Below are 25292 nucleotides of genomic sequence, written 5' to 3'. Positions count from 1 at the left end.
GCTACAAACCATTGGGCCCATTTAGTGGCAAAGAGAAAAACTTACTCTTCAAAGTTGTTCAATAACCCGTACATGTGCACCTGTCACGTGCACGCACGCACGCACACACACACACACACAAATAAATGCATTTTTTACAATGAGAAAATAAGGTAGCAGGGGGCAAAACCTGATTATATGCCTTATAGACAGATAGCCCTGTCTCCATTTTGCATGCTGGGATTACAGATGAGACACCAGGCCTCACACTTGCATACCAATTACTCGCCTGAGTCATTTCCCAGTTTTTTATTATCTTCCTTGTTAATTTTTTTTCACTCTGTGCACTGTTCTCTTAAATTTAGTCAATATCTTTTGATGAGTGTTTTGAATTCATCAGATAAATCATCTCCATTGCATGCTTTTTCCTTTTCAAGGGAAGGAGTCTGGCAGTATGTGTGGGTTACAAATGAATACTACCACACCACCCAAAAAAGATATAATTAAACAAAAAGAGAAAGCACCTTGGGTGACAATAACTTTATACCTGAATATGGGGACTGACTTAAGTTAAAATATCAGAAATGGGCACAAGGTTTTAAAGAGTATGGTTTATGTCAAAATTTTCCAAGAGGGGCCTGGCATGACCATATATATGCATTTAATTCCAGTACTCCGGAGGCAGAGGCAGGTGGAACTCTGTGATTTCAAGGCCAGCCTGAACTATGTAGTGAACTGCAGCACAGCCAGGGCCTGTGTAAGACCCTGTCTCAAAAACAAAAATACTGACCAACAGCCAATGAGATGGCACTTGCAACATAAGCCTGCTAACCAGAGTTCAATCCACAGAACACATATATAAGTCCTTTGACCTCCAAGCACACATAACATGTGCCTTCCCTTCATATATACACACAAAAATTAATTTACTAAGGTCTTACACAAATAAGGCCAAACCATAAAACCACCTTAATTACAGAAAACACCAAAGCATTATAGCAAGCAGCTAAGTTTTCTGAGATGATCAACTTGTAACTTATCTTTAAATAAGCCACAACATGGGAGATATTAAGTTACACTAATTACTGAATCTAGTAGAAACAATCAGCCACAGATCTAGAAGATATAAAACAGGAACTACTAAAAAGATAATTCCTTCATGATTTTATGTTGGTGGCATCATGTCTAAGGATTGAAAATTTTAATAACTGATGACAAGCATAAAAAAGGAAATATATACTTTAATAAAGTTAAAATATTTTTTAAAAAATCTTTTGTTGGGCAGAAGCAAGATAACAAAAGAAAACATCATCCTTTATAAAGTGTCACAATTAGACGAACACATGGTGCCGCTCCTGTGGCTGTAAGGCGCATACCACCACGTTCAGAAGTTGACCCGTGGCAAATGTGGCTACTCTGCCAAGTGCAAGAGGAAGTTTAACTGGATTCAAGAATTAGAGACAAAGCACTACCGTGCCTACAACTGTCATAGATTCAGACATGGATTCCTAGAAGGAGTAACACATCAACCCAAGAGGGCCACTTCAGCTGTTGTAACATCCAGTTCATCTTAAGGATTTTAATAGTCATAAAATAAATGTTCTGGTTTCAAAAAAATAAAACCTTTTGTATCGCTGTATGAATATAAACAAATTACTGATATAAAACCTACTAATATCCACTGAAGTTTCTTTCTGAAGACTTCACAATTTAGTAGGTCCTCTTAAGTACTTGCAGGTGTGTAAAAGGACTTGGTAACTGAATGAGGAATCAAATATTTCTCAGCAGTTGTTTATAGAATATTTACAGATGGACATCATGCACCACTAAATTTATCCACATTGCTGAGTTCTAACCCAGAGAATTCTTTCTCTCATTCTATCTTCTTTGAAAACTGTCCAAAAATCTCCATATTTGCTTATATTATCGGTATGCTTCTCTGAAACCACCACCCAACCCACTCACACACACACACTTACTGCCTTCTATAGCTGCTTGCCAACCTTGATCTCTGAACCTGACCATAATCTAAAGGATAAGATTTCGTCTTAATAAGCTACTCTACACTATTTACCACATTTGCCCATTTAAGCTGCAACCCTGAGTAAAACCCTGCAACCCAACGAACTCAGAACATACCTCCTTCTTATCTTTGTCTTCATAAGGACTGCTAGATTGCTTTGTAGAGGGATCTGGGCTACTAGGCTGTTGTATGTTGGTGGCACCTGGTTCACTAGGTGCATCTACCTCCCCTTGATGCCCTGAAGCAAGGGGAGGACTTTGCCCAGTCAAGGATGTTGTATGAATTTTAGCAGCAGCACTTCGAGACCTGTGAGTTAATGAAGGGTAAGGAGACCAGGAAAATCAGCTCAAGGAAGAACAGAAAACCCCCTCCACCCCCAGCTGGCAATCCACTTTCCTATATGTAAAACCTTCTTTCCAAAAACAAAAAACAAATGAAAACAAAAAACACAAAAAGCAAAACAAAAAACCAACAAAACAATAAACAAAAAACCTTTTTGTCACATGACAATTCATTTTCAAAGATGCAAATGAGTCCTCTTTGTTGTTCTATCTCTTCCCAATATAATCCCAAATAATTTAAGTCCCTCTACCCCATTATTCCCCACCCTCCAACATACCCAAACCCTCCACCCAGGCCCTTCCCTACCCACTTCATTCATAACTCACCTCTGAGCCCACCTCCTTCAGGAAGCCTTCCCCGATTAAGGAAGCCAGGGTAAGGACTCCTTCCTCCCCCAGACACCACCAAACCACCCCCGCCCTATTCTGGCAGTCCATATACATCATAACAAACAAAAATAAAAATAAAATAAAATAAAAAAGACAAGGGGAAATGTATATGTCTGTCCATCCTGTTGCTTTAGCCTGTCAGCTCCTAGAGGGCAGGGACCGTGTCTTCGGAATGGTCTGTGCAGCGCCTAGCACACCGTGGGCGCTCAATAAATATTAAATTGATTAACCCATCATTCCCTCTCCCTCCATTCCTCCTGGACCACCCCTTACCGACTACGAGATGTATCAGAGGAAGAAGCAGAGTCAGCAGAAGTTGACCGATGCGCTCGACGGCTCTTAGGAGCTGGTGTTGTACTTCGAGACCTGAAGGAAAACCACCACAAAGCTCAGGAGACTGTCATACCTATCATGAATTCTCCAAACTAATTTCTTTAAAAAAAAAAAAAAAAAAAAAAAAAAATGGCAACTGGAGAGATGGCTCAGTGGTTAGGAGCACTGACTGCTCTTCCAGAGGTCCTGAGTTCAAACTCCAGCAACCACATGACAGCTCACAACTATCTGTAATGGGATCTGATGCCCTCTTCTGGTGTGTCTGAAGACAGCCACAGTGCACTTATATATAATAAATAAGTAAATCTTTTTTTAAAAAATTGGCTGGGCATAGTGGGTCCTGCCTTTAATCTCAGGACTTGGGAGGCAGAGTCATGTCAATCTCTGAGAGGTGAGGCCAGCTTCATCTACAGTGTGGGTTCTATAATAGAACTATATAAAAAGACCCTCTGTCAAACATTTTTTTAGGGCTGGAGAGATGGCTCAGTGGTTATGAGCACTGACTGCTCTTCCAGAGGTCCTGAGTTCAAATCCCAGCAACCTCATGGTTGCTCACAACTATCTGTAATGGGATCTGATGCCCTCTTCTGGTGTGTGAAGGCAGCTACAGTGTACTCACATACATAAAATAAATAAGGAAGTCTTTAAAAAAAAATTTTTTTTTAAATTATAGGCTGGTGGGATGGCTCAGTGGTTAAAAAGCACTGACTGCTCTTCCAGAGGTCCTGAGTTCAATTCCAAGCAACCACATGGTGGCTCACAACCATCTGTAATGAGATCCAATGCCCTCTTCTGGTGTCTGAAGACAGCTATAGTATAGTCATATAATAAGTAAATCTTTAAAATTACATTCAGTTTGAGTAAGTCTATAAAAGTAGGAAGACAAGTTACAGGAGTTCATTCTGTCTTCCACTACAGAAGTCCCAGGGATAAAACTCTGGTTTTGGTAGGAAGGGCCTTTACATCCTGATCCAAAGAACCCACTCAGTTTCAGTTTCTGAGTTTTCCTCTTCAACAACCCATCTCTCAGTCAATCAATGGCAGAACTGATTTCTTTTTTCTTTTTTTCCCCTTTCTGGAGTTGAGGACTGAACCCAGGGCAAGCGCTCTACCACTGAGCTAAATCCCCAACCCTGGCACAACTGATTTCAACCCTTGCCCCACAAGGGAGTCATTTTTCTATTTCCTCCAAATACACTTACCGTTTCCTTTTCTTGTCCTTTGATTTACGTTTGCTCTTTGGAGTAGGAGACCTAGAAAAGAAGGAGATGTTGCTTAAAAAGTTACTTTTAAAATAGTAAAATCTGAATCTGAAGTGAACTGGAAATAACAGCCCAATTATTATTGATAACAAGTAGGTTAAAGATGGACCAAGTATTATTTGATAACAAGTAGGTTAAAAATTGTGCTCTACTAAAAACAAAGGGGAGTTTAGGGGAGATGGACACATCTTATAGACCAAAAATAGAGTAAAATGAAGTCATCACACAGTAACTCACCACTCCCATGTGCCACTCTTTATCGCCCTTAAGAGCTTTCTTACCTGTGTTTTCGTTTCTTGGACTCAGATTCTGACCTATTTATGAGAAATAGAGACAATTAGTAACCCACACCTACCCTTCCGCTTAAGCTACCTCCAATCACTCCCAAGAGCTTCCACCTTAGCCAGAGGTGGGGGAGTGTTTCTTTAGTCAGCAGAGGTAGACAGATTTCTGACAAGTTAAAGTTGGTCTATATTTTGAATTCTAGGACAACCAAAGTTATGCAGAAACCCTGTCGTTTTAAAAAACAAAACAACAAAAAGAACTTTTTATCTCATACCTGTGTTTCTTCTTCTTTGAACTCTTCTTCCTTTCCCGTCGAGGAGAACTGCTCTCTGACCTGCTAAAATGGGTTCGGAAGCAAAAATCATTCTATTTGACTGCCTTTTGGTTATCACACCTACAATTCTCAAAAATGCTTCAAAAGCACCAGAAAAAAACCAAAAGCATCAACAGCTACTCTTAATTCACTTCTGCATTCAATCAAAAAACATAAAATTCAAATCCAAAATATTGCTACCTTTTTTTTTTGGCTGGGCTACATATAGTCAACCATTTCCCACTAAGTACACACATTCCTTCCAGCTGAAACCTGAAAAGTAATTCTGTCCTCTTCAACTAACACTGCAATTTGATTCTCTGCTATCTGAAAGCAAATTCAACATCTAGAAGTCCCGACAACAGGCGGTTCCCCCTGGATACTAGTATAACTTTCCAACCAACTTACCGTCCTCTATCTTTCTTCTTTTTCTTCTTCTTTTGCTTTGGAGTTGGTGATCGAGAACTGCTGGTCTCTCGAACAAGACTGAGAAAAGGCAAAGAGATTCTAGTACCAAGGCAAACTTCTTAATGGAATCTGATGCCTTTGATCCCAGTACTTGGGGAGGCAGAGACAGGTGAATTTCTTGAGTTTAAGGCCCGCCTGGTCTATACAGTGAGTTCTAAGACAGCCAGGACTACAAAGAGAAATTTGTCTTGAGGGGGAGATGTAAGTCCTGGGTGTGCTTCTGTGTTTCAAGGTAGGTCTCACTATATAGAAAGCCCTGACTGTCCTAGAACTACCTATTACAGAGCAAGGTGACCTCAACTCACAAAGATCCTCTTGCCTCTGCCCCCAAAACGCTGAGACTAAAAGTCATGTGTCAAGTAGTTTTATTATTGTTTTGAAACAGGGTCTTACCATGTAACCCTGACTGTACTGAAACTCAGAGATCCACTAGTATCTGCCTGGAGTACTGGAATCAAAGGTGTGCACCACAACACCCAGCTTAAATAATTCTTCTTAAAAGAAAAAGAAAAATAGGAGCTGGAGAGATGGATAAGCAGTAAAGGGAACCAGCTGCTTTTTCCAGGGGTCCATTCCCAGCACTAAGGCGACTCTGAACTATCTGTAACTCTAGCGCCAAGGGATTCAATGCCCTCTTCTGGCCTCCAGGGGCACCAGGGACACAGCACAAAAGCATACATATAAGCAAGAGACTCACATATGGCTAAAAAAAAAGGTTCAAAAATAACAAAATCTAAAAGTATGGAAATAAGCCAGGAGTCAAGGCAAATGAAATGTCATTAATATCAACAGTTAGGAGGCAGAGGCAGATCTCTGTGATTTTAGGTCAGCCTGTTTTACATAGTTCCAGTGACAGCCAGAGTTACATAGTTGAGACTGGCTCAAAAAACAAACAAATAAATTAATAAAGTTTGGAAATAGTCTTCTAGCAATAATACATAATAGACTAATAATTAACTAGGAAGCAGATTCAGGTTCTCTCCTGAGTACCTGTATGGTTTGGGAGGCTCAGGAGCCGTTTGCTTAGCTTCTCGAGCACGTCGCTGAGGATCAAAAGAACTGCCATCCACATAGGAATCACTGATACCAAAGGCAGCACGGAGTCGTTCATTCTTCTTCTCATTCAGTTCTGCCAACTGATGGGTCTCAGTTACCCTGGAGAGAACAAAGGACAGAGCCCTAATTCAGAATTTAGTTCTGAGAAGGAGTCAAACAGCTAGGCTAGGGACTAAGGAAGATGAAGGCAAAACTGAGTCCCACCCAGGTAAAGAGAAAGGTCAGCAGTAGTTGTTACTGCATAGATCCCAAAGAAACAACACTCACACTGGCCTCTGCCCTGGGGTTTCTTCTTTGCCCCCAGGGTTCACATCCTTTTCCAGCAACATGAGTCGAAAGGTCGCCACTTTTTCCTGAATTTGCTGTTCTTCGTACCTGAAGGATAAATCCCTTCAAGGTTAGAGCATGACCAGAGTTTTCCCAAGTCCCAGTTTTTAGTTGCTTCCTTTTCCAACAGGGTAGTCCTTTTTCCTTCTCCATGCACACAGTACTTTGTACTATTACTCGAATAGTTTAAGTTTTCCTGATCTTTCTCCACAACGCTCCTTCCTTCTCTACACTATGCTCTCTAGAACAGTGGATTTTAAACATGCTACAATTCAGGTGCCAAGAGAGGACGGCTTGCTGGTGGAGTTCCCAGTGCTCCTTCCCAACTTCAACAATAGATCTTTTTATTTCCTGGGACTTCAAGGAAGACAAAATATATAAAAGGATACCACTGCTCAAGTTTGAAAACCACTGCTCTAAACAGTTTTCTCCCTTAATGTGCTCCTTTTCCAAAATTTCACTTCTCTGACAACTCATAATATCCTCTACTCAAATTCCCTTTCAATTCCGATCTTCTGCCTTTACCACCTTCCACAGCCGCAATCCTTCAAAATCCACCTACTTTTCTCTTCCTACCAATAACAACACTTATCAGGTTACCTAGCTGTTCTACAACTTATCCTTTCCCACACAGCACATTTTTGTTCATTCATGTCCCCCTTCCCCTTCATAAATCCAGCTAAATAATTCAGACCCTCTTACGTGCTATTACTACTCCAGTTTCACTGACGTCTAACTATGCACTGGCCCATGCCTCAATTCTTCAAAAGCTCATTTTCTTTCTCCCTTACAAACTCCTCTTTAAGACTCTTTCAACCAGCTCTAGTTTCTTTCCACACATCCCACCTAACACCCAAACTAAGCACTCAATCAGTGCTTGGCTTCTCCCCACCCATTCCCTCACCCCTGCTCTTCCATCATCTCCTCCAGCTCGAGGCATCGCAGCTCCACGCGCCGCTTGCGCTCGTGGTCCAGGATGTCAGGATTAGGTCGCTTCACCAGGGCAGCCTCCAGGCGCCGCAGTTCCTCCTCTCCCTTGTAGTCAGGCCGCTCACCACGGCGGCCCCGAACCAGGGACAGGTTGCGCTGAACGTAGCCGTTGGTGCCGCTGCCCCGGGGCGTCGGCAGCCCGATCCCGTTGTACATGGCCCTGTGCCCAGGGGGCACCACCGCTCCTGAGGGGGAGCGGGGAGACACCAGTCAGGCTCCTAGCTCCAATCTAACTTCTTACCACATCTCCCACATCCCTGGCTCTCTTACTTAAGTCCCTAATTCAACACATAGTCTCACACTGAACCTCCACTAGCAAAATGAGGTTTCCTCATTGCACTAGTCAACAAACAAATCCCTCCCTTTATCCTCCCCACACTTCATCCTTTCCACTCACCATCTACTTTTAAGCCCTTTCTCACAATGTACTTTCAAATTCTAAGCCACTCTTTGTACTTATATTTCCCTTTCTCTACTCTAAAAAAACAAGAATCCAGTTTCTCTCCACACTATCCCTTCATTCTTTGGCCACAATACACACAAACAGTATCTTCACCAAACACTCTGAATGCAGCTACTGGTAACCAAGTCCTCCAAATAGCACAACAAACACCATGATCAGTATCACCTAATAAAAGCCCAAGTCCATTTTCAAAGTCTCCTCCAAGAAAATAAATATTTAAGCTAACTTGAACAAACACAAAATGGATTAAACAGTCCTAGGTATCTAAATAGGTAAACTGGCTAGTTAACATAAACCAAGTGTCTATACAGTTTCATACCCAAACTACAGGCAAGCATGCACATCAAAAACACAGAAATCATGGATATGTAAGCTTATACTTCACATGGGGAAGATGAGCCATCTTTTTGATTCCAAATACTCATAGCTCCTACCGACTACAGTGATTTTATTATTGTAGTTTCCTTTCCAGTAAGGTTTTTCACATGACTTGTAGCTCCTCCAAGTCTGGCCTGCTCTTATTAAATATTGCCTATTTTCAACTCAACCTGAACACAAATTCTTTCTCTGCTCCAACTGTTTTCATTCTTTCTCTAAAAGTACCCAGAAATGTTCAAATTCCATATCTTTAATGTAAAATTGTTGACTTTCAATCAATCAATCAATCAATCCCTGTTCTGGCACTTCATTTTTTCTAAGTCCTGCTTTACTCTTCAATTTAACACTTATCCTGTAAGGTTCTAGCTTTTCCTGTTGTTCCAAGCTCAGCAGTACTAAGAACTCCCAAGTTCCAGTTTTTTGGACTGTAGTACTCAATCTCTATTCCCTCCTCACTATATATGTTTTACTTTTTCCTCCAACACATTTTCTTCAAAATAAATTCTCAAACATGGAAAAGAAAACTAGCATCAAAACACACCACACCCACACATCCCCATACACACACACAGGAGAAAGTAGAGGTTAGTAAAAGCAGATGGAAGAGATGGAGAGATGGACTAAAATTCTTGAAGTAGTATCATATCAAATCAATGCCGGCATTTAAAAAAAAAAAGTGTGTTGCCAGGCTCTGGTGGCATTGCCTTTAGTACGAGAACTTGGGAGGCAAAGACAGGTGGACCTTGAGTCCTAGGCCAATCTGGTATATATAGCAAGTTCCAGAAAAACCAGGACTACACAGAAAAAACCTAGTCTGGGAGTGGGGATGGGGATATGTGACCAAAGTGTGAAAAAGAAAAAGATGTTGTAAAGCAAACACCCAGATGTTCTTTTGTCCCATGCCATCCCCTCAAGCCTAACCTAAGTCCTACTCAATCTCAACAGCTAACACAAGAGAAAACTAAAAGCAAGAAAGGTAAATCTAGCAGAGTCAAGAATAAGAGATAAGGCTAAATCTAAGAAATGCAAAACCTTTTTACAGCCAAAAAAATCTAATGTTTCTGTAGTAGCTTCCAACAACCACTCTTAATAGTTTTGAAAAAAAAAAAAAAACCAATCCTTTCCTCCTTTAATCTGGGGCTTATATTGTTTTCTCATCTTGTGTCCTTTGCAAAAAACTTCTAAAAGTCCTTCTAACCACTCACTCATAATTCCACCATTTCTTACAAAAAGCTTCCCACACTACCTGAAGAATGATAGGTAAGCAAATATATTAAAATCAGTTTTGGAGAATTTTCAGGAAAGAGCTAAAGGGGGTGGGGGAGCTTACATCCCAGCATCCAAAAACAGTGCTCAAAACATTAAAAGGGAAACCACAACTAGTAAAACCAGGAAGCACTTAAAACAGGGGCCCAAAGTATGCAAGCCTCTCAAAGAACAGATGGCAAGGGAGGAAAAATTTAGTTAACTAAGATATTCAAGAAACAGCTACCTAGAGAAATGCAATAATCAAGGAAAAGGACGTTGAGTAAAAAACAGAGCTGAGACACTATTAACTGCGTAGGCTTAACTGCGTAGGTACCGTGAAACATACAAGCTACAGTATAAATCCTGTAACCTAAGCCCACTACCACAGAGAAAAGGCAACAGTTTACTTTTGACTCCTTAACTGTAATTTTAAAAACTGTAAAATGGGAACGGCAAGGAAGAATTTCATAGCCAAGCGATGGCTGACACAAGCCAGGCCAAAAAGAATTTTTTCCCCCATCAAAAAGCTCCAAAAGGCTCCCTAGCTTTAATATTTGAGATTTTTTTAAAAAGCAGGGTAGGAGCCAGACATGGTGTCTCATGCCTTTAATCCCGCAGACGAAGGCAGATCTCGAGTTCGATGCCCGCCTGATCTACACAGTACGTGCCTGGACAACGAAGACTAGAGGTCCTAGCTCGTGAAAAATAGCAAGGTTGGAAGGAGCACACTGGTCTTCCTTACACACGCAGACTGAACTTTCGCGGTTTTATTGTCCTTACTTTTTAAGACTTGGGGATTTCTCCCCCACCCGCGCCACCTCGCACACACTCATAGCCTCTGATACTAACGAAGACGAACCGTTTAAACCCGGGCCTCCTAAAGTTCAAGGTCTCCCAGCACCCACTGGGCCGCCCAGTCTATTGTCGGCCTTAAGGATGGGGGAGGGGGTCGCGCGGCGCCCCGCAGTCTGTGCGGCTCTGGCCGTTTCTCAGGCTCCTGGCAGAGGCCGGGGCCCCGGGCCAGGGTTGATCGAGTAGAAATACCAACAGGTCCGAAGCTCGGGCGAGGGCCAAGTGCCCCGGCTGCCGCCCCCTCCCCGCCACCTGAAAGACGGAAGAGGGCGACCGCGGAACGATGGCCTCCTCAGCCCCAGGTAGAGCAAAGGCGAGAATCAGCCTCGCGCAATGCTGTCTCATCGGGGGCGCGCGGACAAGAACAGGCGGCGGCGCGCGCCGTTGTCATGTGGGGGAGGGGCGGAGAAGTTGAAGGCCGCGCGCGACGGGAACCGCGGCGGGGGAGGGGAGGAAGGGAAGAGAAGGCATCCGCGCCGGCTGAGGCGACGAGCACGCGTGCGCGCGGCGGCCTGGGCCGTTCTCCCCGCGCTTTGGCCTTCAGCCGAGCCCGCCGCCCCTCCCCCACCCAGCTAGCGCGCTCCCTTTCTCTCACCCGCCGCCGCCGCCGCTGCCTCCGGCCGCCGCCTGCGAGACAGAGGTCTTGCCGCAGTTGCTGCTTAAGTTTTCGAATCCCAAGGAGTCTGAAGCCGCCGCCTCGCCGGTCCACCCGCCTCAGCCGCCGCCACCGCCGCCTCCTCGCTTCCTCAGGGGCCGCAGCGGGCTTCGACTGCGCCACTCGCACCCCGCCTGGGTAGCGTTGCGCGTCAGCACGACCTATTGCGTCAGCACGCAATCACGAGAGCCGCTGGGCCCTCTGGGAACCGTAGTGCGTTGTGCGCAGGCGTTGAAGCCACACAGGGAAGTATAGTTTTCTTAGGCGCAAGGGACGTTCGACTGCGAAATCGAAAATCCCCGAGTCCCGTCGGGCACTGCGGGGAAAGGCGTGGCTCCGTACCGAAGCTGCAACGTCTGCTGAAAAATCTTTTTCTGTAGGAGGGGGGAGGGGTATGGGGGCCCGCAACCCCCAACAGGGGAGAGTAGCTCAGACGTACGCCTTCCGCGCACAGAGTTCTGGGAGTTGTAGTTCGGTTTTAAAGAGAAAAAAAAATCGTGCAACGCCTCCACCAGGCAGGGTCGCCATTTTGTGTGCTTGTGTAGGGCGGCAGTGGCTCAGCAGCTTTACCTCTTCACGGTGTCCGCGGGTTTCTTTAGCGAGTCCGAGGGCCCATAGCACCGATTCTTGCTCTCAGGAAGAGGTACTTCAGAGTCAAGCCTCCTGACAGCTTTGGAACCACTTGAACCCGGATTCTAAAGCAAAAGCCAAACCACTCTGGTGGTGTCCATTTTTCACCTCTATAGACCGAGCTGAAGTGGGGATGGTAGACCACTAAAAAATACTCTCTCTTACCATTGGATAAAGAGACTAAGTGATTTCTTTTCGCCTATAGAATCTATGCCATGTGAAGGGATGTGTCAGGAGTACAATTCCTTTTCCTGCGGCCTATAATATGGTTCTGGGAGTTTATGCCAGTGACTCATTCTTGGTAGCCAGGGCTCCACCACTGAGCTACACTCCCTGCTCATCATTTTTCTTTGTCTTCCTTTTCGTCTTCTTTTTCTTTTTTTTTTTTTTTTTTTTTTTTTTTTTTTTTTTTTTTGGAGCTGGGGACCAACCTAGGGCCTTGTTTAGGCAAGCGCTCTACCACTGAGCTAAATCCCCAACCCCTTTTTAAGTCTTCTTTTAACTTAGTGTTTTAACAGTGAAATGTATGCATGTTTGTCTGTTCAGGGTGCACATGAGTGCAGTTCCTATAGAGGTCCAAGGCACTGGATCCCCCGGAAATTCAGTTAAGGGGTTTGTGAGCCAGTTTAGGTGGGTGCTGAAACTAAACTTAGCTTCTCTGAATGAGCAGCGCGAAGATCTCGCTCAGCCTTCACTCCAGCCTACTCCCATTAATTTTTAAAAGTCCTTTTTTTCTAGGGCTGTTTAAAGGTGGCCAGGAAGCTTTCTTCCAGGAAGCAGAGCTGTAAGAAGCTGGCCTTGTACCCTTCAAGCTAATGCCCTGTGGCCTTAACAGATGTAGTACCGAGCTCAGCAGGCTCGAGTATGAGAAATGAGATCTGGTATTGTTTCTTTTCAATTTACCAACAAAAGAATATACTCAGGTACTAGAATTCCAAGATTGTGAAAGCCGCCATCTGTGTAGGAATCTGAGTTCCATTTCTGTGCTCTAGAGTTGTGCTGCCCCTGTTACCTTCAAGTCTCCCAACACTTTTACAGTTCCATAAGCTGGGCACACCTTTGCAGTAAAGGCATTTTAGGTTGAAAGTAAAGGGTGGTGGCTTCTTTAAAGATTGTATCACTTCTATCTAGAACGTTCCTGTAAGGGAAATTCCCATCTAAATTTCTCCTATTTTGTACCAAATTTTGTGTCTGTATTAGTGTATTAAATGTTTGTGACAACGGCATGGGGAAAATGTTCTCTTTCTATAACAGCAGTGAGTTCCTTTATATGTCCACAGTGCAACTTTCAAAATCAAATTAGCGTAAAAGCTGGACATGCTGGCACATGCCTGTAATCCCAGGACCCAAGAGATTGAGTTCAAGGCCAGCCCAAGCTCCGAGCTGACCCTCTCTCAACAGTAATAGCAGCAGGAATGTAGGCTAACAAGATTGGTTCAGCTGGGAAAGGAGCTAAACCTAACGTAAGGTGGGAGAACAGGGCAAAGTCGTCCTCTGACTTCCTAAAGTGTGGCACGACACCAACTCCAAGCCCCCAGTCACATACATGAAATAAATAAATGTAACGCAGAAGCATTGTTATAATCTACGGATGTGGTGAAAATTCTTTAAAACACAGATATGTATGCATATGTTTGGGTTTGAATCCCAGCTATGGAGGTGTGGGCTATGATTTGTCTCATACACCAGCAGAAGCATGTTTTTGCCAGCTGCAGATAATTTCTGGGATTGTGTGACATTTATAATTCTGGGAACTTTTCAGAGAGTATATAAAAATACTAGAGCCCCGAGAGTCATGGTTGGGGATTGCTGGTCTTCAGGGCGGCTGTTTGCAGTTTGTTATTAGCTGTGATCAAAGAAGAAACAAAAGGAAAGAAAATCTCTTTCTCTCCCTCCCTGCTCCCCCTTCCTTTCTATACTATCTAGCGATAGTAGGTGAAACCAGGGTAAGGGTTATCGGATAAAGGGTGGGTAAAAGAAGAACCCATAAAGTAGCAAAGACCAGCTACTAGTGGCTTCTCACTGTGGGGCTCAAAAGTTAAGAGTAAACATGGGGAATCTGATTTCAAATGCCATAGAGGAAATGTCAGGGGACGAAAAAATGGATTGTTTTTTCAAGAGGCAAGCAAAAAATGTATTGCCATTACTACCCCTGGGATATCCCCTGCTTTGCTCCCAGAGGGGATTTTCTGGGCTTTTTTTTTTTTTTAAATCTTCTTCGTATATTTTGTTTCAAAAAAGGTTGAAAGACTGGCTGAACAGTTGGAAAAATTACAGATGGAAATGGAGGAGCCTGACAAACAAAACATGGCTGAAATGGGAAAACAAAAGGGGTCACTCTGCTCTCTCTTCTCTGAAAAGGTGGCACAACTGGAGAGGTTGTGGTGGAGATTGAAGCAAGTTTCCTGCAAGAGGAAAAGTGGAAAGAAACTTGCTGGTAGGTGGTCAGGTCAGTAACAAAGTTGAAAAAGCAGGAGGACAATCTGATGAAACTGCTCGTTTCAAAAGAAGGGCTAATCTCAAACCAAGTGCACAGCCAGAATTAGAGCAGAGGTGGCCCTGGGTTACAGATCACCCTCAGCTTTCCCAGTAGTCCCAGCATGTGCCTGCTAATGGTGTGGAACAGGGTTATGATGAGATAGGATGGAGTCCTGTAGAAATGACAGATCTAAGCCAGTTTAAAGAGGCCGTGATTTCATATGGGATGCACTCGATTTATGTGAAACATTATAAATAACTGGGCTGCTCAAAACAGCTTATTCCCCTAACTAGAAGGGATTGGTGACTGCTGTACTAGAGGCCGATCCACGGTTGGAGTGGTTCACACGGTGGAGGGAAGAAGCCAAGGATATTGAACAGTGAGATAGAGCCAAAGAAACAAATATAGTCAGAGGTCTGTTGCTGGTGAAGGGCAGTACTCTGACATAGAAGAATAGATCCAGTTTGATGATGGTGCTATAGAACAATGTTGCTTAGTGGCTTTAAGAGCTTGGAACAAAGGAAGAACAGGAGAAAAAAAATCCACCTCATTTACAAAGATTATGCAGATTATTCTTCTCTGGAGAAACCTTCACTTTTTTTTTTAACATACAAATCCTGAGAGTTTATTTGTTCTAATCATGTATATATATGTATATATATATATATATATATATATATATATATATATATATATACATTAGAAGCATGCTTTGAACCACTTGGGCTGTTTAATTATTTCTTTTTTTTTTTTTTTTCAGAGCTGGGGACTGAACCCAGGGCCTTGTGCTTGCTAGGCAAGCGCTCTACCACTAAGCTAAATCCCCAACCCCTGTTTAATTATTTCTTCTGAGTTAAAACATCCCCTCCTGGTGGAAGGTACTTAAGACTCAACATCTTAACAAAATGTACAAAGCTCACAACATGAGGCCATCTTCAAAGTACACAGGCAGGAAACAACCGCTAGGTAAGAAGAAAGTCTCTAATGGCTTTGCCTGCAAACGGGGCAGTGGGCCCAGCAATGCAACTGCCATGTGTCCTTGTCCACACTAGAATGGGTGTGCTGTAACACAGTTGCCCAGATCACCAGCACTCTGTGAGTCCTCACCCATCTTCTTATAACACCAATAAATTACTTGGTTACCAAACACGATTTGGGTGGAATCGTTTATTTGGCCCACTATTGGTGCCCTAATTAGAGTAGATAGATATTTGTTGTTCTCAGGAAAAGTCATGCACGCATGCATTGCACACAGTTATGTCTTTTTTAAATTTACTGAACACTCATGTGTTCACAGGTATGTGCTAGTGCATGTGCATGTGTGTATATGGAGCCCAGGGAATACACACACACACACACACACACACACACACACACACACACACACACGGCTGAGTGTGATGGCTCATGCCTATAATCCCTGCATGAGGAAGGCCAAGACAAGCACATCTATGAGTTTGAGGCCACCCTGATCTACATAGGGAGTTCCAGGCCAACAAAAGCTATAAGGAGAACTTGACTCAAAAAAAAAAACAAAAAAAACAAAAACAAAAAAAACAAAAAAAAAACAAACTTAAAAGTAATAATTTTTACTTTGTTCACACATATCCATTTGCCACAGTGTACACATGAAGATCAGAGAACTTACTGGAGTGAGTTCTCTTCTATCACCATGTAGGTACCAGCACTAGCTTACCACAGAACCAGAACAAAACAGGACAAGCGCTACCTTTTTTGAGACAGGCTCTTTTGCTCACCTGAACACCCAATAGTCCAAGATGGCTAGCCAGTGAACTCTTTTTAAAGAGTTCCCAGTTCTGAGATTACACATACGCACCACTATTCCCTAATGCGTTTTTATACAGGTTCTGGGGTTCGAATTTGGGTTCTCCTGTTTGCAAGGCAAATACTTTATCAACTCTTTATCTTTGAAACAAGGTCTCACTGCATGTTCTTGACTGGCCTGAAACTCCAAAGATCTACCTGCCTCTTCCTCCTGGATACTGGAATTAAAAATACGTGCGTGCCACCACTTGTCTCTTTTGAGACACAAGCTCAAAATTCTAATTAGATTAGAATCTAATATGTTATACCACAAGAGCACAAATATGCTAGGATTATAGCTCCTGTCTCTCTTGTGTCTCCCCCTCCTAAGTGTGTGTCACCATGCCCAATACTCTAATGTTCTTCTTGTTGTTCTTTTGTTTGGAGGAGACAAAGTCCTCCTGTGCAGCCAAGAGTTGCCTTAAACTCCTAATCCCCCTGCTGGCTCTTTCCAAATGCTTCCACGTACACAGTTACACCCAGTTCTGTTGTCATGCCTTTTAAAGTATAAGAGTTCCACTGTTCGACTCGTGACATTGATGTGACTACGTTTTGTAAAGTATTAAAGCTGAGAATGGTGTCCCATGTCTCTAACCTCAGTACTTCACAGCCAGAGGCAGGAAGGGCACACAAACTGGAAGTTGCCTGGTCCATGCAACAAGCTTCACACCAGCCAGGGCTCTATAGCAAGGCCTTGCCTTATCTCAGAATAGAAAAACAGAGGAAAAGAACATTGACCATTTACTAATAGAATTTCCTTCAGTTGGTTTGTCTGGTGTACGTATGGTCAGGTTATGTTCACACAGCACACTTTAGGCAAGAAGATACAGGAAAGGATGCTACCACATCGGTTTAATCGCGTGCTTCCCGTCAGTCTCATGACTGCTAACATGAACTCTAAATCACTTAGTCACAAGTGATCAACCAGTTCTCCTCCTTTCTCCCCCTGGGCTTTTGTTTTGAACAGGGTCTCATTTTGTAGTCTAGGCTTGTCTGGAATTCACTATACAGCCAGTGATCCTCCTGCCTCAGCCTCCCAAGTACCGAGATGAGGCGTAAGCATTCACTACGCCCATCTCAACCAAGGTTCTTGGCTGTAAGGTCTCTAGTTTGCCCTTAAGCTTTGGTTTGCATGTAGTTTAAATGAGTTCCCCCAAAGACTCATGGATTGGAGGCTCGAGCCCAGACCGGAGGTATTCAGATGTGGCAGGATCTTCAAAGGTTGAGGCGAGGACAAATGTAGGCTCACGGCAGTAATCTCGCCACCTAGGAAGCAGGGCGCGGGATGGTTGCAGTGCCATGAGTTCAAAGCCAGGTGTGTCTGCATTGTGAGTCCCAGATAGGCTTGGACTACAGAATAAGATATTGTTTTTAAAAGAAAGGAAGAAAAGTAAAAGGTATAGCCCAGGGTAGTGCACAGATAACCCCAGCACTCAGGACCCTAAGGCAGAGGAGGGTCTAACTCTGGCATAGCCTGGGTCACACAGAAGGTTTGAATCCAGCCTGTATTACATAGGAAACCCCTGTCTCAGGAGAAAGACAAAAGCAGCTTAAGAATAGTTTTCCACTTTTCTTTAGTGTGTGTGTATCTTTACATGTAAAGGCTCATGAGTACCATGGATTTGCAGTTATTTCTCTTCTTCACCAAATGGGTCTGAGAGATCAAACTCAGGTGTCAGGCTCAGTACCAGCTTCCTATTTTGTTTTGTTTTTTTTTTTTCTTTTTTTTTTTTCCTTTTTTTTTTTTTTGGAGCTAGGGACCAACCGGGGCCTTCGCTTGCTAGGCAAGCGCCTACCGCTGAGCTAAATCCCAACCCGTTTTGGTTTTTTTCACACCTACTTTTAAATGTGTGGGATTATGTATGGATGTGGGGGTCAGAGGGCAGCTTTAACCATGTGACTCCTGGGGATGAAATCCAGGTCATCAGGCTGAATGGCAAATTTTTTTTAAAGATTTATTTATTTATTATATATAAGTATTATTTATTACATATATAGTTGTCTTCAGACACACCAGAACAGGGCATCAGATCCCATTACAGATGGTTGTGAGTCACCATGTGGGTGTTGGGATTTGAACTCAGGACCTCCGGAAGAGCAGTCAGTGCTCTTAACCACTGAGCCATCTCTCCAGCCCGGCAAATGTTTTTAAACGCTCATCTCACCTGCCCTAGAAGAAGATTTGTAAGTCAACTGCGGGTGGATCCTCAGAAGGGATCAAGGGAGTCCAGCCTCTCTAGACTCCATTTTTTTAGAGGTAATTTCTCCCTCTCACACATGTTCTTAGTATACTGCCTATCACCATGTGACTCAGCCAATGATGGAGGACCCTCATCAGAATCAGCACACTGCTGCCTGGAGGCTCAGCTTCCAAGAAAAGAACAGAGGATGTGGGAAGGCAATAATCTATTTAAATATCTGTGTGTAGTTTGGCATGCTAGTACACACCTCTATTCCTATGGAGCAAATTGTAAATACTGTATATACAGGGTATGTCCTCAGCCTTAAGATTAAAAAAAAAAACAAAACAAAAAACAAAAGCAAGTATGGAACTCTTGCATAAGCATTTCCTCTTGCCCATGCCAGAATTGAGTAGAATCCTGAAGCCACTTTTTATATTTCTAGCAAAGTAGAAGTGTATCCGGAAGATGGAAACTAGGTTTCTTTTTTTAAAAGATTGGTTTATTATGTATACGGCTTTCTGCCTGCATGTATATCTGCAGGCCAGAAGAGGGCACCAGATGGGGTTGGGGATTTAGCTTGGTCAAGGGCAAGGTCCTGGGTTCGGTCCTTGGGGTGGGGGTGGGGGGTTGCGGTGGGGGGGTAGGGGGGTGCGGTGGGGGTGGGGGGGGGTGGGGGGGGGGGTGGGGGGGTGGGGGGGGGGGGAGGACAGCAGATCTCATTATAGATGGTTATGAGCCACAATGTGTTTGCTGGGAATTGAACTCCAGACCCCTGAAAGAGTAGCCAGGGCTCTTATCCTCTGAGCCATCTCTCCAGCGTCTTATATTTGGGGAAGGGAGTCACAAATGCACAGGTAGAGGGATGGAGCAAGCCTGGCAATATTAGTTAGAACTGGAGGTGTCACTGTGAGCTCATGATCTAAGTATACTTACCATCCTCCATGTCTGCCTCTCAGTACTGATGAATAAACTGTTATTCAGATGTGCCTTCTAAACACATTTCACATTGGGCACTTCACATAAACAAACAAGAAAAAAAAACCCAAAAAACAAAATCACATCACAGAGGTCTATTAGTTCCTATTCCTTAGGGCTATGAAACACTGCAGGCAACCTTACAATTGTTCAGATCCCAGCTTTAGAGGCTGAAGCTGCAGGTGGCCTTGTGCGGATTCTGATGAGGCCCCCAGTCATTGGCTGTATCGCGTCATGGTAGGCAGTATACTAAGAGCATGTGTGAGAGAGAAATGACTCCCAAGTGTTTCCAAGCAACGACGCAGGCCTGGAAGCCGAGGCTCAGTGGTAGAACTCATCTAATATGCATGGGTTTGGTCTCCAGCACGGAGGAAAAAAAAAACGAATGAACGGAAGCCAACCCTGGAATGACCATCTTGAAGGAGGCGGGTAAGCAAGCATAAGCATTTATCAGTGACACAAGGTTCCTTTCAGTTTCCACTATCAGACTATGAATGGGCCGCTTGTCCACAGCCTCTCCAACAGAGGGAGTTGTAATACTTGTGAATTTTTATTAGTACGCTAAATAAGTGGTATGTTAGCAAGACTTATTTATTTTATGTATATGAGTACACTGTAGCTGTCCTCAGACGCACCAGAAGAGGGCATCAGATCCCATTGCAGATAGTTGTGAGCCACCATGTGGTTGCTGGGAATTGAACTCAGGACCTCTGGGAGAGCAGTCAGTGCTCTTAACCGCTGAGCCATCTCTCCAGCCCGTTTTTCATTTCTTAAATCTAAGGAGAACTGTTGTCTCACATGATGATCTTTATATTTTGGTGTTTTTATAGTAGCCATTCCAGTAGGTGTAAATGATATAATCTGCACCTGCCCCCTCATCGCAGGCTAACATCAGGGCCATGTGTACACCGGGCACTTGAGCACTCTTCTGAGCCACCTGCCCAGCCAATGATCTACTATAATGTTTTGGTATAGGATGTACTTATATTATGAGTGTTTTGCCTACATGTATGTCTGTTTACCACAAATGTGAGGCCAGAAGAAGGCCCTGGATCCTAACTCTGAGAACCAAATGTAGGTGATGGAGGAAACCTTGAAGAGCATCGTAAGCTGCTGAGCCATCTCCACATTGCCATAGTCGGTAGCCAACTACCACGATAGCTTTGACTGGCCGTCTCCAAGAACTAACGAAATCAGACGTGCTGGAGATTTTCTTACCTTTGAAGGAAATCTATTCAAGTCCTTTGTCCTCACTTGTGAGAAGTATGCCAGAGACTGAGCCCAGGCCTTGTGTATTCCTGTGCTCTACTACTGACCTACATCCCAGGACCTCTCAGCTATTTTCCTCTTGTCTTTCTACAAAGAAAAAGGAGGGACTGGTGGGATCCTGCTTTGTTTCTAAGCCTGAACATCTGAGTTTGATCCTTAGGACCCCATGGTGGATGGAGAGCGCCAACTCCCAGATTGTCCTCTGACCTCCATATACCCATTGTAACACACACACACACACACACACACACACACACACACCACTCCATGCAAAACACAATAATGACAATAAAATGTTTTAAATGTAATACATAACCTTCTCCCCAAATACGCTCCTGTCAGCTCTGTTTGGCTGGGTTATAACATTACAGACCAGAAGACTGGCAGCTCTCCCTCATCCTGTCTCTCTGTGGCTCTCAGCTGCCACCACCCACCCTGGCCCCAGTCACTGCTCTCCTTTCAGCCTCCCACAGCCTCCCAAATGGGCTTTCAGTTTTCATTTGAAAAGTTGCGTCATGCAGTAAAGCAGTTTGAGCAGTCTTGCTCAAAACGTATGTCCACCCAGACATGTAGTCTGGCCCCAGATAACAGGTTTTGCAGATATAATTAAGAAAAAAAATATATATGTATATAAACGTATATAATTAAGGGGTCTTAAGAAGACGTCATGAATTTAGGTCAGACCTTAAATCCGTGACTAATGCCTTTACTAAAAGGAAAAGGGGAGGCTGGGAAAACAGCTCAGCCAGTAAAGTGCTTGCTGTGCAAGAAGGAAGACCGAATTCAAGCTTCAAAATCCAGGTAAAAACAAAAGCCAGACATGATGGTGCCCGCTTGTAGCTTCAGCAGTCGGAAGGTCAAGACTGTGGGCCCCCTGGGACTTAACAACCAGCCAGCCAAGCCTAATCAGCAAGCTTCAGATCCCACTGGGAGACCTGTCTCAGAAGACAAGGAGGGCAGGCAATATGGCTCAGTGGGTTAGACACCTGCTAACCAACATGGTGGCCTGAGTTCAGTTTCAGGGACCCTCATAGGAAGGGAAGGACTGAGTCCCACAAACTGTCCTCTGACCTCCACATGCTTATCCACACAAAATAAATACACATAAATTTAAAACACACACACATACAAAGTGGGTGGCACCAGAGGAATGAACTAAGGTTGACCTCCGGCGTCTCCCCAGGTGCTCACGTGTGCGCACACACATACCAGGTCTCAGTAATGCCTGAGAGCAAAACAAGAGACAGAGGAAGACATAGTAGCACGTACCTGTCTACAGTCTGCCTGGTGGCTTCTGCTCTCCCTCCCGTTCCCTTGATTACAGACCCAAGTCACACGTGTTGGAGGGACAATGGTCAGACACAGGAAGTGCTTCAGGAACTTTCCTGGGGAGACAAAAACAAAGTTTACTTGCCCGGAACAGGCACCAATGACAGGCTAAAGTACCAAAGTCGGGTGATTTGAACCAGTTAGTTTGTTGAGCTTATCTACAGAGTATGAAAGAGGGGCTACTTATGGGAGTATGGGTGACCCTGAAACAGCTTCACTACACAAATATCTCACCCCAACCTTGATGATGACTTTCCAGCAGCTTAAATGAGGTTCCCCACGTCAGTTAACCTTCCACCTATACACATGCTACCTACTGAGACACGGAGACCACACGCAGCTGGGGCAGAGTAATAAACAGCTGGCACATCCCTGGTGATGTTGGTGCAATCCCTTAATCCCAGCTATCGAGACACAGAGGCAGGCAGATCTCTGTGAGTTGGAGGCCAGCCTGGTCTACAGAGCAAGTTCCAGTACAGTCAGGGGTACATAGAGAAACCCAGTCTCAAAAAGTAACAGCAGGGCTGGAGAGATGGCTCAGCGGTTAAGAGCACTGGCTGCTCTTCCAGAGGTCCTGAGTTCAATTCCCAGCAACCACATGGTGGCTCACAACCATCTGTAATGGGATCCAACGCCCTCTTCTAGTGTGTCTAAAGACAGCTACAGTGTATTCATATAAATAAAAAAATAATAAATCTTTTTTTAAAAAAAAGTAACAACAAAATCAACAGGGTGGTAGTGGTGCACACCTTTAATCCCTGCACTCTGGAGGCAGAGGCAGGCAGATCTTCCAGGCCAGCCTGGTCCGCAGAGTGAGTTCTAGAACAGCCGGGGCCACAGAGTGAAACCCTGTCTTCAAAAGGCCGACACACGCACACACACAATAATCAAAAACAGCTGACAGGAAGGAAAGGCTCAGATCTTACCTTGGGGATTTCTGGGGAACTGTCATAGCCCCTCTGATCAAGATGACAACAGTGCCAGGCAGTGGTGGCGCAGGCCTTTAGTCCCAGCACTTGGGAGGCAGAGGCAGGTGGATCTCTATGAGTTTAAGGCCAGCCTGGTCTGCACAGTTCTAAGCCAGTGAATGTTACATTATGAGACCCAGTCTCAAAAACCACACTTCTAGGGGCGGGAGGGAGGCATGCTCGCACTGCTCTTTCAGAGGACCAGAATTTGGTTCCCAGTAACAACTTCCTTTAATACTAGCCCGGGAGGGATCCAGCTCCTCTGGCCTCTGTGGGCATCTGCACATGCGCACACACACACATATATATACATATCGACAAAAACACGACAAAGGCCGTTGTGCTCAGAGAACAGTGTTCTGCACTGCAGGAACTGATAACCTCTGGCTTTGTTCTTGCTCCTCCTAGAGGATGTCACCTGATTAGTTCAGGTCGGGCTGGGCCCTCGACTGGGAGCAGGCTGTTTTTCAGAGCACTGGTCTATGGGTCCTGTGCATCCTGAGGGGTGGGGTGGGGGGCAGGGAGTGGGGGTGGTCTCTCAGCACTACAAGTGAAGGACACACAGTGCCACTCTGACACTCTCTTGAGCCCTGGTGACTAACTGTCATCCCTTTCTGCCCACCAGAAATAAGCCCATTCCAAGTACCTCGTTTTGTCCTGCTCTTCCTCAGTGGACTCACACTGGTGGCATTGCGACAACAGGATGTGAAAATGCCGGATTAAGGTTCCAGGTAGCTTCCAGGTAGCTGACTGACAGAACGACAACCCAGAGGTACTTTGCACACCCGGGATTAGTAAAGGGAGACGCTGCCTCCCAGGGTCTGTCTCCAGGAAGTACCCTCCTGCCCTTCCCAGGATATCCAAGCCTCCTCTTCTCGAAAATCCTCCAGGCCTAATGGATTCCAGCTGAGAACAGTGTGGCGCGCCACCGCTGCTGCTGCTGCTCCTCCTCCTCCTCCAACGCTTAGCGGAAGCCCAGGACCCCCGCAGCCGCCTCCTTGTCGCCCTAAGGAGGACTCAGGGACTAGGGAACCGGCTGGAGCAGGGTTGCCCTAGACTCTCAAACAGCGGACCGGGGCGCTCAGAACAAAGGCACAACTGCTCCAGCTGCCTGTGCGCTGCCATGAGAGCCGGAGCATGCGGGCTCCGGAGTCCCTCACAGTCGCTTGGTTTTTTTGTTTTTGTTTGTTTTTTGTTTTATTTTTTTTTTTAAACTGTTCAGGCTACCCTGGTGCTTGCTAGAAATCCAGACTGGCCTCACGCTCCTCCAGTCTTTGCCTCCCAAGTGCTAGGATTACAGGAGTGAGCCACCATACTAGAGTGACACTGTGACAGGCCATGAGGCAGAGGAGGAAATAGAAGTAAAAATGGGGTGGGGGTGGAGGTGGGGGGATAAAATACTGTTGCCTTGATTTTTCCACACGAACATGTCGTTAATATTACTTCTTTATTATTTTTACTTTTGGGATTTCGTTTTTAGACAGGGTCTCATGAAGCTAAGGGTGTTAATACATTACCACTGTGATGTGTTGGGTTTTGTTTGTTTGTTTGTTTTGTTTTGTTTGGTTGATTTTGGTTTTGGACACAGAATTTCAGGCAGCCCAGGCTGGCCTCCAACTTGCTGAGTAAGTGGAAGCTGGCCTTACCATCCTCTTAACCGGCTAAACGCTGGGATTACAGGAGAAACAAAGAGCTGAGGTGGCTACTAATCTATCAAAGCTAATAGTGGTCGTCAAGCCCCTCAGCACAACTAGCACCTGTTAGAGTCCTGGCTTCTCTGAGCATTCCTCGCCACTCTGTATCCTAAATCCTCCAGCCCCTGAGATTCCCTTATGTTCCCCATCTTCTCATTCCTATACAGCCCAGCCAAGGAACTCTCTTGGTCTCCATTCTTTTGGCTTCTTGGTTCTTCTCCCTCTCCTGGTCTCCTCTGTCCCTCTGTCTCTCCTCTCATGGCCCTTTCCAGATGCCTCTAGCCATTCTCCCCCTCATATCTACAATCAAAACCTTCTCCCCAACCATATCTAGGAGGAATCTGATACTTATTTTCATTCACACCATCATGTCTAGCCTTTTTTTTTTAACCTTTTATTTTGACATAGTGTATCACTAGATGTCTTCTGTTTGACCATGAACTTGTAATTCTCTTGTCCCAGCCTCCTGAATGACTGGGAATACAGTCTTGTACTATTCAATTCAAACAAAAATGTGAGTTTTTAATTCACTGCTTTTATTTATTTATTTTACAATTATTTACCTCTCTTTGTACAAG

General features: G+C 44.5%; 1 protein-coding gene across 10 annotated transcripts in view; it reads right to left on the bottom strand.

Moving 5' to 3' along the window:
• The window catches only part of Srrm2 (serine/arginine repetitive matrix 2), a 33805-nt gene extending 9821 nt beyond the window's left edge, over positions 1 to 23984 (bottom strand). For 6 of the 10 annotated variants that reach the window (XR_004389105.1, XR_004389107.1, XR_004389106.1 and 3 more), the window contains exons 1-10: positions 11304 to 11733; positions 7682 to 7952; positions 6718 to 6825; positions 6385 to 6549; positions 5335 to 5412; positions 4888 to 4950; positions 4610 to 4642; positions 4269 to 4319; positions 3007 to 3099; positions 2119 to 2308 (exon numbers count right to left, since the gene is read on the bottom strand). Coding sequence is in view for 6 of the 10 variants with exons in the window: in XM_032913664.1 (XP_032769555.1) it covers positions 2119 to 2308; positions 3007 to 3099; positions 4269 to 4319; positions 4610 to 4642; positions 4888 to 4950; positions 5335 to 5412; positions 6385 to 6549; positions 6718 to 6825; positions 7682 to 7923 (1023 nt within the window). In the remaining 4 variants the exon portion in view is untranslated. Of the gene's footprint in view, positions 1 to 2118; positions 2309 to 2626; positions 2922 to 3006; positions 3100 to 4268; positions 4320 to 4609; positions 4643 to 4887; positions 4951 to 5334; positions 5413 to 6384; positions 6550 to 6717; positions 6826 to 7681; positions 7953 to 11303; positions 11734 to 21992; positions 22109 to 23666 lie in introns of those variants that run through there. The other 4 variants (XM_032913665.1, XM_032913666.1, XM_032913671.1 and 1 more) reach the window with 4 other exon arrangements.
• Positions 23985 to 25292: the final 1308 nt, after the last annotated feature.

The sequence above is a fragment of the Rattus rattus genome, chromosome 9 (assembly GCF_011064425.1).
Source record: "Rattus rattus isolate New Zealand chromosome 9, Rrattus_CSIRO_v1, whole genome shotgun sequence".
Lineage (NCBI taxonomy): Eukaryota > Metazoa > Chordata > Mammalia > Rodentia > Muridae > Rattus > Rattus rattus.
The sequence above is the reverse complement of the archived record's forward strand: the minus strand, read 5'-3'. Positions and strand labels throughout refer to the sequence as shown.